This window comes from Engystomops pustulosus, chromosome 4 (genome assembly GCF_040894005.1).
Source record: "Engystomops pustulosus chromosome 4, aEngPut4.maternal, whole genome shotgun sequence".
NCBI classification, from domain to species: Eukaryota; Metazoa; Chordata; class Amphibia; order Anura; family Leptodactylidae; genus Engystomops; species Engystomops pustulosus.
In genome coordinates, this window is record NC_092414.1 from 91254690 (window position 1) to 91267703 (window position 13014).

Sequence of the window (13014 nt, forward strand, 5' to 3'; positions counted from 1 at the left end):
ATAGACAATTGTAAAGTGTGAAGAGGCCATAGCAACACCTTTGCACAGTGGATGAATGAGAATGCATTTATTACATTTATGTTCAATGCAAACAAATAAAATGATAATGTTACCTTATAAGGTCTGTTGAAGTGTATTTTTCATCACTGTTTTCATAGAACGACGTTATAAACTCTTCCATTAAAGTGGAAAGGCAATCTGCACGACCCTAAAAAATGTACAGATTTATAGTTCAACTCCAACGATATACACTATATAGATTAGCAGCAATAAAGAATGACACCAATGACAAACATAGGTCCAAGCTTAAACTAGCAGCGGCTATGCTAGTTGTTTTAAACTTTACTACATTGTCCAAATAGTGACTGTGAATAGGAGAAAACATTGCACTTCTCCAAGCCAGAACCACTGGCAGGTTGTCACTAGCACTGGAGTTTCCAGGACACAAGATCCTTCATTTACCTGCTGTACCAATAATTTGCAGACATTATAGAAAATTTGTGCATTCCCAGGATTATTTCTAAAAGCAGAAATCCAGACATCCATGGCATTTTCCAGATCTCCTTTCTTCATATACACAAAGCATAAAGCTTCCAGCAGATCACAATTGCTACTAGAATTCGCCAAGAGCTGTTTACAAAGATTCACAGCTGCAAAATACCTTAAGGAGACAAAAAAACAAAAAGTCATTCTCCACATTGGACATAGGTATTATAGGTAATAAAATATATGCCATTACCTATCATGCATAAGATGGAGTGAAATCATATTCTTATATAGTGGTAGACAAACTTGTATCCTTTCTTCTGCGTTCAAGTTTTCATCAGAGCAGGAAAATACAGCAGCTAGTAATAGAGGAAGCACAACCATTATATGGGCACATTATAGCATTAAAACCACAGCAGCTTCTATGTATGTATGCAATGTCATTAGAAATGCAATCTTATCAGTTAAGCTTTATTCATGCTATAGTATAGAGATTTTCCTACACAACTTATCGCTTATCCGCATGTGTGAATGAAGGGAGTCAAAGTGCAATGATCCAAAAAGATCACTAAACCAGGAATCCCCAAACAGCTGTCAGTTGTGTGGCAAATTATGGAGAAGTGAAAATAGATACAACATAATAAGAGAATTAGCACCATTATTAGTAGGTATATAGGATGCTAAATATGACTAGACTCTCTAATAGACCCTAAAATCTCAGTTCACGTCTGTGGTTTAGGTCAAATTTTTCTTTTACTTCAATAATGAATAGAGCAGGTAACCTTTGTAATGCTTAAGTAAAGCAACTTTTCTGTCTTGTTTATGCTCTTCCTCCTGCAGTAAGCAGTATATCTGAAAGAATTCAGAGGTCTATCCACTTTAGACAGATAAGGAGGCTAATGATTAACTCTTTCCATACCTAGAGAATATTTCCCTTTGAGATTCAACTTTCCGATAGTATTAGACTATTCAAGAACGGTCTATATAGAGTTAATTCACTAGGAATACAGTCCTTTATCTCTTAGCTGTCAGTGGATAAAGAGAAACCCGACTTACAAACTGCTTTAATAATGAAAGGCAGAGGGAAAAAAGAATACAAGAACATATCTCTTTAATGAAGTTCATTACAAAGTATGTGATCATCATCTGAACGATTGATAAATGTTGGTTGAAAGTTTGGTTGCGCTTTAAACCACACAATGGACACATCACAATGAGGTATGGCATATGATTGCCCTGTAGGCATGGAGAAGGGCATGGGTATAACATAACATTTAATAACATTCATAACATTAAAGAACCTTCTCTAATCATGCCTGCCATAGAAAAATAAACTTACATCTATGCTACAATGTGTCTGGTAACCACAGCAGTCCTCCAATTACTTACTGCCAGTCATCAGTTTCCACAAGAGCAGAGTGATTCCACATGTTGCATCACTTCTGTCTCATGAAAACGTGCGTCAAATCAGGAGACTTGAACTAGCAACAGTACGAACTAAGCTAAGTTGAAGGAAGAAGAGAAGGTATGCAAGCAAAACCAGCAACTATGTGACACACCTTCAAAAAGAGCAAGCAGCATGACAGGATCAGTCGTTACACTTTGGGGATTCAGCCAAGGTATTAGAAATGGCTCCTTGTTAACTATCCTGGAGGGGTTTGCAACTGTTGGGTCATAGAAATTAGCAGGCAGACTATTGAACTCCATGAGGTGAATGTAAGAAAGCCATGCTAAGCAGCGGTCCTTAGGAGTGAGGTGATCTGCTGTACTCTTCTCACAAGGAGACTTTAAAGCATTCTGTAAATTACATTTAAACAGAAGGGTGGATGTTAAAAGTGCTACAACATCTTTAATACATGACATATTAAATTAACACAATAACAACGTCTTAAAGCAAATCCATCATATTATAAGGCAGGCAGCTATACAACACAAATGATATATAGATGCAAGGGAAAATCTTCATTATAACTTTGCGATGTATTTATTCATTCCTCTTGTATGGTAGATGTATGTACAGTTTTACCATACAGAGGTAGCTGCCAGCCTTGGAAGTTTCCCCACAAAATTACAATAATCTGCTCCTCCTGCTATATAACATGCTGCCAGAGTGCACTGCATTTGCATGGTTTATGCTAGTTTCTCATTTACCTTAAATCAGACAATGAACATAAAATAGTCCACAGAATAAAACCATAGGACAGTGGTGGCGAACCTATGGCCCTCTCTGTGGGCACCCGGGCCATCACCCTTGCATGAAGTTCACCAGACAGGACTCAAAGAATCTTCCTACAATGATAGGGGAATTTGCCCTCCTCCTTTCAACTGCATTGGTGTCTTTAGGAGGCTGAACAATTGAAAGTTGTCATAGAACAAGGAGAAATAAATTACTGCTTATATTGCTGTGCTGGCACTTTGCAATAAATAAGTGGCTTTTGGTTGAAGTTTGGGCACTCAGGCTCTAAAAAGGTTCGCCATCAATCCCATTAGAAAAGAAAACAAAATATTACTTTGTGAACAACAGATGAGATTTGTATACATATAATGATGTACATCACATCATTAATATCCAGCTCCACTTTTGAGTCCAAATTCTGTTCTATTCTAATGATGTGAGGGAAGAGTATCTTGAATCGATATTATGTCAATGGCAGATGAGATTGGCAGTCATAAAATAGATGTAAAGATGGCACTGCATTACAAATGACTTAAGTGGATTTCTAAGATTACATTAAACCTCCATATATTATTCCTTTACATGCAGCTGTTACAACTGATTTCGGAGACCTGGCATATGTCATAAAGCAGATTAGAGTATGTATGGGAACACAAGTAATCTACCCAGTCTCTACTCACTTTCCACTTCGAAAGATGATGTTAAAAATAAAAGAATAAAATAACCTGTAAAATAGCGAGAGCGTTTTGAAGTCTTCCGGTGAAGAGGTTCACGTGTACACGGTACAATAACACTTCAAGACACTGCAGTGAGAGCAGCTCAGAACTCTTCCCTGCTTCTACCCGTTGTATCAGGTACTGTAATGTTCGAGCGCACACTTGGTCTTTCCCTTCAAAGGAATTCTCTAAAGTAAGGAACTGCAGAGGCAAAATATACACCAGTGAGCAAAAGGAAGATATCCAAACACAGTGCTGATATTAGCCCTAAAATGTTACACGTGAACAGATGACATGGTGAAAAGTACTGATGGAAAGTAATGGTGCAGAAGAAGAATAAAAGGATCAAATCAAAACAAATATATATATATATTTTTTTTTAAACACTGGTTGCTTGAGCTCCTCTTCTAGTACCCAGACCATCACACCAATAAGAACTTGTTAGACATCCCATCCAATCTGCAGCTTTTAAATTCTCTTGGGCATAATTGTTGTCTGACTCAACCCGTGTTCCAATCCATACTTATTAGTATTGATGTTGGAGATTGGAGTGGTAATTGTGTGGTTGTACTAAAGTGTGGTTGTAATAAAGTTATCACAACATGTTGTAACAACCCATTCAGAACTTTGTAGTGATGTCCATTTGTCAGCATTAAAAAGGGGTTGTCACACCTATTTAAAGAAAATCTACCATCAAAATCACAAGTGATAAACCAGATCCAGGCACCATGGCTGAAGTAATGGTATATTTGTCATCAGTGGCTTCCTTCCTTCTGGCTCATTCCCATAATTTAAAAAATTGATTTCAGAAGGGCTCTGGTTGGTGTCCATTAGCTATCGGTCTCCATTTTACCCCCTGCACTTGCTTTAATCTCTGCAGCAGTGAGCGGTAAGTTCTCCTTCAGAATGTAACAGCCTGTGAATCTACAGCACTGTTGGGCTCTGATATCACATCCAATAGTCTTTCTGGGTCATTAGCATTGTTTTTAAAGTTGATTTTAGGAGGCCATGGATCTATGAGTAAGTGTCCCTGGTCTTGACTGTAGATTTTCATTAAGTTATCCGCTGTATACATGATGAAAACTAGACCATTAGTAAGGGTCCGAATGCCGAGAGCTCCACGGATTGCATGACTAGAACACCCAGTAATCTGGAGGACAGGGATCAATGGTGGGTGGAGTTCTCCCACTCCATTCATGGTCTATGGCAACAGTGGGAGATAGCAGGACGCTGTGCTCAGCTATTTCTGTCATTCCCACAGAATTGAATGGTGTAGCAGGGAGCATACTATTCTCATACATCAGTGATAATAGGAACTCTGTTCCAGGAAGAACCGAGTGTCCCAGCAGTTGGAGCCTCAGAACAGCTTATGGATAGGCATTAACCAATACATAGGACAACCGTTTTAATACTATGCTTCATAGACTCCTAAAAATGCATGGCTATGTGCTTGAATGTATGCACCTTTTTGCTTCATTTATGACAAACAACAATAATTCAGAGGGTAGTCCATATATTTTGATTATATATTTACATAGAAAATTTCAGAAAATACTCACTGTCCGCCATGTCTGATAGGAAGGTGCATATTCTACAGCAGTTTCACACATTTCTTGGACTTCTTCTCTCGATCCTCTTTGGGAGAATAATTTGAGGTAGTGGCTCCAAATCTCAGGATTGTCTCGGTTATGCTCCAGTGCACGGGACAATACATTTAGTGCTGAATCCAAGCATTCCGAGGAAGTCCTGCAAGTGGAAATAATAATACTAATAATTCGCTTATTTCTGAGAAAGCTCTTAACTGGAAAAAGAAGGTTACACCCTGCATTCCCACCTAAATGAATTATCCAAGTCTGACCATCTGCTTTCTGGAACAGGAAAAAAATACATCATTAAATTAATAAATGGGTTGTCCAGTTACAGCAAGGAGGAGTGCTCGGCTGCTGCGGCCACATGTTAACTTCAGGGTGGAATCAGGACTAAACCATATGACACCATAGTTTTTCATAGTTTTTCTCAGTCAAATTTACTATAAAAAGTATGCAAAAGTACAGTACAAGTTCCTATTCAGGGCACAGAAAACAATACAGTATGAAAACTGTGCTGTTCTTAACCGATTAACGTCGTGCGCTGTACTAGTACGTCGAGTGTCGGGTCCAGGTGCATGGAGAGGGCTTGCGTGCTGAGCCCTTTCCATAGCCAGTAAGTCTTTGCTGCAAATTGCAAAGCAAAGACTTACCGGTAACAACCGTGATCGGTGCTAGCAGCAGGCATGGGCGCGGCAGGCATCTTGCCACGGATCGCCGCTCACCATGACGTCATCGGGGAGTGGGGATCTGCCGCCATGACAGCCTCGGGTCTTCCGAAGACCCGAGGCAGTCTCGTTTTAACCCCTTCATTACAATGTACTATATACTGTAGTATGGCAGTATATGATAGGATTGATCAGACAACCTAGGGTTAAAGTACCCTAGGTAGTCTGAAAAATAGTGAAAGTAAAAAAAAAAAAAAAAAAAAATTAGAATAAAAAATAAAAGTTCAAATCACACCCCTTTCCCTAGAACTGATATAAATATTAATAAAAAGTAAGAATCAAACAGATTCGGTATCGAATGCCGGTCAAAATATAATAGCGGTTTTTCACTGCGTTTAACTCCGTAACGGAAAATAGTGCTCAAAGTCGAAAATGGCACTTTTTTGCCATTTTTAAAATATATATAAATCAATAAAAAGTGACCAAAAGGTCCCACAGTCCTAAAAACGATAGCAATGAAAAACGTCGCAAAAAAAAAAAAAAAAAAAAAATTTACACCTCCAACAGCTCCGTACAGCAAAGTATGAAAAAGTTATTGGCGCCAGAAGATGGTAAAAATAAAAAAAAAATATTTTGTATAGGTGGTTTTAATTTTTGGAAATGTATGAAAACATCATAAAACCTACACAAATTTGGCATCACTTATCGCACCGACCCAAAGAATAAAGTAGACCTGTCATTTGTGGCGCACAGTGAAACCTATAAAATCCAAGCCCACAAGAAAACGGCGCAAATGCGTTTTTTCACCATTTTCACTGCATTTGGAATTTTTTCCTGCTTCCCAGTACACAGCATGGAATATTAATTGCGGTCACTATGAAGTGCAATTTGTTACGCAGAAAATAAGCCGTCACACAGCTCAGTACCTGGAAAAATGAAAAAGTTATAGATTTTTGAAGGTGGGGAATGAAAAATACAAATGAAAAAACAAAAAAAGGCCAGGTCGTTGAGGGGTTAAAGTTCCTTTTTAAAAAGATGTGGACTAAAACATGGTGTAAACCAATCCTCAAAAGGATCAAAATTTTGATGCCGTTTTCCAATAGAAAAATTAATTCTGAAAAGTTCTACATTAGTGGGGAGAACGTTTCAAACTTAGTTCTCTCTCCGCACAACTTTGCTGCTGCAGAGAGTGGCTACACCTTATAGGAAGATAAGAAATGGGGAATAAGGAACAGGCAAAGCTGTCCTAGTACACTGCACAAGAATCCTGATTTTCCAAGAAGACTCAGGTACCCTTAATGACGGTTACCAAGTTAAAAAAAAAATATATATTTTTTTTTTTTTTAAAAAGGAAAAATAAAACCTGCCCAGCTTGGCAACACAAACTGTCGGACGCGTTTGCAGAACATTTCTGAAATAGAGTTTAAAAAGAAAGAATTCCTGGCAAAAGAAAAGAACTGAACATGTTTCAATGTTTAGCAAGTCTGCAAATTAAGATTGCAATATCTTACCCTCCTGGGAAAAAGCAGTGATTTTGGCTGCATCAAGTGTTACTGATAAAATGACAGCCAATCAGATAAGAATACACATAAATCAAATAACCCAGAGGAACGGCTGCGTCATCTTCAGAGAAATGACAATTTTGGCGTTATTAACAGAATGGATCCCATTAGCTGCAGCGGCTCTGGTAATGTGCATTTGGCCCTGTAGATGTGTTAGGAGACAAACTATTTCTTATGTCTGCACACGGGTACAGCAAGCCTAGTCTTAGTCTATTCCAACCAAAGGCACAGAATTATCCAGGACAGGCCTCACAGCCACTTATCTGAATGGTTTGGGTTTCTTTAGCATTGCACAGACATCAGTAAGGATGACTTGCAAAGGACCTGCAGAAGAACAACCCATTACACATTCTAAATACAGATGTATGGTCCACAGAGGGCATTACTTATACAAAGTTTCATTAGTTTCCCATGGGCATCATAAAATATAACGAGGCTGTGATCTATTCTGTGTATAACCAATGGATACCTGGAAAATCTGACAGCCCTAGGACCATGTGTATGGAGCCCATGACTTGAATGGGTAGGTCTAGGTTTTTAAAATGGAAATAATAAACTTAGCCTAAACCCGCCTGTCCTCTTCTCCCAAAGCTAGTCTTCTACGCTTAGCACTGGCTTCCCGGCAGGGGCACGTCTATGATCTCTTCCCGCACGCGCTAGTAGGCCATGCTACGTCACAGTGTGAGAATGCAGGCAGAGAGCATAGACGTGGCTCTGCCCTCACCAACGGGAAGCCAGTACTGGGCATTGAAGACCAGCCGGGGGAGAAGAGGACACTGTGGGTTAGCTTATTATTATACACACTGGAGCGCTGCTTATACTCAAGTATATAGAGTATTCAGTGTTCAGTCAGATAAATACATGTGTGGCAAAATTTGTTGCATGAAAGGGTCTTTGCTGTATAAATAAGGATTTGAAGTTACCCAATATGAATGTCGTCCTTTTGGCCAGTCTGAAATACATACAGCAAGAAGATGGTGATACACGTAATGTCAATACATTTTACGATGGGCTTCCTCAAGTGGGTCTCCATCTTCACGAGTGAGTTTTAAATTTATGATAGAAGAGCTATTATCACTGTATATAATGAATATATACACACTGTATTGTGCTGATAGCGAAATATTGTGAGACGGGAAAAAGCTACTAACCCCTCATTTTGGTTTAAGCACTTATACGCTAGCTTGATCCACAGTTGTATATCTTGAGGGTTTTCAAGAACACTAGCTTCCAGGTTAGAAATGTCATCCGTTTCATTTGTGAAATATCGAACATCATCTGAGGTGACAACCGCATCTTGTACCTTTGTCTTTGAATCAGGGACACGGGCTGTAAAATAAAAAGATTATAGTAAATTTGTCTTTTCAACTAAATGAATCCCCACCTCTCACACTAGGAGCGAGGGCCCTGCACAGAGGAGCTTGCAGTCTACAAGTTCTCAGAGTAATTTAATAGTCTTACCATTGCTAACTGCTTTGGAAGAGTCATCTTCATCACTACTGCCACTATCCAACAATGGCTTTTTCCAATACATAGGCTTCCATTTCCGCTTTTCTTTGTAGGTAGTATGAGGGGGTGCTGTGAGATACAAAAGCTACACTGTTGGAATTAATATAACCAAAAATGACAAGAGATACAAGTATACTTAAAAGGCCAGTAATAAAAGATTCAACAAAATATACAACAATACTTTTCTTTACATTGAGAGCAAGCATTTGGTACTTGTACTTTTTGATTATATATAGATAGATAAAGAGGGAGAGATTGATATATTTTCATATTGTTATGACTTGGTTTCCTGGTTCTATTTACACACATTACAAAGCACGTGTCACCATCTATTATGCTGCATACCACAAAGATAGTTCAATGCATACTAAAGCCACATTTAATAGAAACATGCTCTTCAATAAAGCCTGCTTCTTGACACCAATTTTTCTGCAGGGGCTTTTGAAGCACAGCAGTATTCTTTGTTAGGGTCGGGTCAGTTAACCTAGGAGCCGATGTGTCATGGCAGCTGTAAACTCCCTGAGCCCTTTCCTCCATGACATATTGGTCCTGAGGTTGTAATGGTAAAATCACCACATTAAAAAGCCAATTGAAAAGTTACAAGTTTACTCACTGTGATGACGGCTTTCATTTACATGACTAACAAGAAGAACAGACATCAGATCCATGGACATGTGATCCCGTTTAACACCAAAGAGTTTGTCAACATATTTTTCTGAAAGAAAAACAATTAAAGCCAATAAAAACAAACTGTTTTGTATGTGTACATAGTAACACACACAATATAATAGGAAAAGGACACATTCACTATAGTAGAAGTTCCAGCATTACATTTACCAGCTTATTGAACCGAGATGAAGAGATTCCTAGGCTATGGCCTCTTTAGCAATTTATTTGGTTTGCCAACCTCTTGGACACATTGCAAGTACTTTGGAAAGCAATGCTCAGACAACAAAATGATACTTTATTGGAAAACTAGTAACATTTAAGTGCACTGGTATGTATCAGAGTAAAAGAAGTGCAATATTCCATTTTCTCTTGATCTGTAAACATTTGCATATCAACACATCAAAGTATACCACACATTTTACAAAGCCACTGTGGAGGAGAGAATCAGTAACATAAGAAATTTAACAATCTAAAAAAAAAAATAAAAAAAAAATCAGGAACTAACCTGCTGCAGCTACTATTTCTTCATCTGTACTATTCTCAGAACATCCAATAAGGTCCAGATTGTAAGACAAGATATCTTGAAAAAGTTGCTTCCTACTTAGAGTACAGTCACGCATATGCTGCCTAGAAGAACAAAGGAAAGGATAATGGTTCAACAAAACTGCTTGCAACATTTATGTAACCCTGATTTGGCTTAAGCTGTCATCTATACCATGAAGTACACTTACCACTGGCAGTCGTCATCATTACATGTGCCCGTAAGATCAAACCGACAGAAGAAAGTTTTAGGTTCGATCATGTTGCTGTGAGAAACAGTACTCAGCAGCAGTTTCTCTTTTGTGCGGAAATATGGACTAAACCTGAAAAATATGTTACTGTTTAATACAACCTTATTTATCAAAGACAGAAAAGAGATAAAGGCAGTCTGGCGTAGCCTAGCTATGACTCCCAGTACTTGGGAATCTTGTGTAGATTTCCATGAGGCCGGTCATCACATCTACATCGCTTAGTAAAGAACAGCCTTGCCTTGTATATGTCATCCTGATACGTCAAATGGTGCATGCAAATAATTTCAGTAAGTGGCAATGTGACATTGGAAAGGCCAACACAAAAGTCATCTGACAGGACTTTAAAGTTTTAGAATTGAATGCATGCATAACCACATCATCCAATCTATATCAGAGTAATGAAAATCAAGGTGTATCCATCTTTTGGCTTCTACCTTGAAGTGACCACCAGAAGCAGCTTTAAGGTCTCATTTGCTCATGAACAAAATGTCAGATGTATTTAAAGGGAACCTGTCACCAGGAAACCCATTTTTAGCATTCTCCCAGTCCCCACAGAGCATAGTACATACACTGCCAAAGTGTTTTTGTACCAAAAATTGGTTTTACAGAAAAAAAGATATGTTATATTGTACCTTTCATTAGCATCTGCTGTGTGACCAGGCAGTTGCCAATTAGGAGGGGCTGGAAAGGAGCAGTTCCCCCCCCACCCTTGGGAAACATGTGACCTTTTCAAATATATGAATAACTCCCCACACTCGGGATTGGCTGTAGAGGAGCAGGGGGCGTCGCTAAGCCAAGTGATGGGTGTTTTCATACATTTGAAAAGGTCACATGGAGAAGCTGTTCCCCAAGGGTGGGGGGGCAGGGGACAGCTCCTTTCCAGCCCCTCCCAAAAGGCAACTGCCTAGTCACACAGCAGATGATAATGAAAGGTACAATATAACATATCTTTTTTCTGTAAAACCAATTTTTGATACAAATACACTTTGGCAGTGTATGTACTATGCTCTGTGGGGACTGGGGGAGTGCCAAAAATGGGTCTCCTGGCGACAGGTTCCCTTTAAAAGAACATTTGTCTATAACCAACAATCCAATATTATATCTGGCAGCGAAGCAGAAACAATTTTAATCACTAGATAAATGAACCAAATTATGTTAATGATCAAGAATTTAAAAGGGTTGTGGTTGGAGAAAGGTGGCATTTCAAAATCCCAAGCCTGACAGCTGCACTTGGAAAAAATTGTGAAACGAAGCCACCTTGTGAGCAAACGTGGTATAAATGGCCATTTTTTCAGACTAAGAATTATAATAGAGATTGAATCTGTGTTTAACACAAACACAATACACTTACATTAATCATTCCAAAATATGGTAGTGTAAAGACTGTGCCTGGATGGAATGTGTGGATTTCAGTATGCCAGATTGCATAAGTAATTTGTAGATACTGCCACCAGAGAAATGTGGCCAATGCTTATTACTGCAACCAATTGCTAGTATGTATAAGGGATCCACAAGGGACAAGTCTGAAAGCAGTGATCCTGAAAGTACATGTTCCTCCTTGAAGGAAACCTACCATTTCAGATCGTCGGTGTAAGCTGTAAAATGGTAGATTTCCTTTAAGGAGAGGTTGGAAAATGTAAATTCTAAACACAGTAACTGCTTACCTATAGGATTTAAAAACAAGAAGTGGACTCCGATATGGACCAAAAGGAAATGGTTTTGCATCAGTCTGTTTTGTTTGAAGGGTAAAAAGATCTACATCCACAGGTATTTCCTGCAAAAAGAATAAAAAATTATAATAATGAACATCCAGAACACTACAAAATAAACCTCAAGCAAAAAAATTAAAAGAAAATGGAACATATGCAAAATGGGTCATTTTAGCATCGCATATTTCAGAATGTCAAAACCTAACATTTCAACAAACTTTCACAAGTAGACAAAGAAAAACACTTTATATCTTGTAATGTCCATACAGAGTGTGATTCACTTATGATGTATATCAAGAGGAGGGACCAGCCACTGACTCCAGGACAAGGTTCCCCCTATCTACGGTTTCAAAGGTGAACCACTATAGGCAGAAAAACTAAAAAATATGGTTGGGCCACTGGGAGAAGTGGCCACACATGTACAACTCTGTACAGGCAGTCCCCGGGTTACATACAAGATAGGGTCCGGAGGTTTGTTCTTAAGTCGAATTTGTATGTAAGTCGAAACTGTATATTTTATAATTGAAGGTCTAGGGATTTTTTTTTCTTTTGCCCCACTGACAATTGGAGTTTCAAAATTTTTGCTTTAATTGGGCCATGGATTATCAATAAAGCTTCATTTCAGACTCCTTACAGCTGATCACTGCAGCCTGGGACTATAGTAAAGCATCCAGAGAGCTTCACCAGTGGTCACAGTGCGCAGAGAGGTCCGTCTGTAACTATGGGTTGTAAGTCGGGTGTCCATAAGTAGGGGACCGCCTGTATTCAACTCTACGTGAAAAGCTACTGTGGCAGTTTGCTCAACCAATTTTTGTTTCCATATACTTGAATGGGAGGAGCTGTGCATATTAACCCCTATGTGACTGAGGGTTACCGATGCCTGAACGGCCATGTAGGTATCTTAAGAAAGGGTTTATATATCATAACAATTTTTACATTTTTTAAAATTGTTTTAGTTTTTATAACCTGTGCAACTTTAACTTTATAGCATAGTTTAATTACATTTTTTCTTTAAAAATTAGCCAATATATGACTACAAATGTGAAAAAATAAGCTCGTCATTTTTGCAATTAAAGTTTATTTTCATAAGTAGTAAAACTGAATAAACTTTTACTAGAAAATGTAGTGTCATCCTGTCCCTT

At 38.5% G+C, this 13014-nt stretch overlaps 1 protein-coding gene across 1 annotated transcript in view; it reads right to left on the minus strand.

Moving 5' to 3' along the window:
* Nucleotides 1–13014, minus strand: part of ZFC3H1 (zinc finger C3H1-type containing) — a 40943-nt gene that overhangs the window by 4449 nt on the left and 23480 nt on the right. The window contains exons 16-27 of the mRNA XM_072146717.1: nt 11828–11937; nt 10104–10235; nt 9878–9999; nt 9317–9418; nt 8656–8772; nt 8346–8523; nt 4938–5124; nt 3388–3579; nt 2046–2283; nt 740–845; nt 463–661; nt 114–208 (exon numbers count right to left, since the gene is read on the minus strand). Coding sequence (XP_072002818.1) covers nt 114–208; nt 463–661; nt 740–845; nt 2046–2283; nt 3388–3579; nt 4938–5124; nt 8346–8523; nt 8656–8772; nt 9317–9418; nt 9878–9999; nt 10104–10235; nt 11828–11937 — 1778 coding nt within the window. The remainder of the gene's footprint in view (nt 1–113; nt 209–462; nt 662–739; nt 846–2045; nt 2284–3387; nt 3580–4937; nt 5125–8345; nt 8524–8655; nt 8773–9316; nt 9419–9877; nt 10000–10103; nt 10236–11827; nt 11938–13014) is intronic.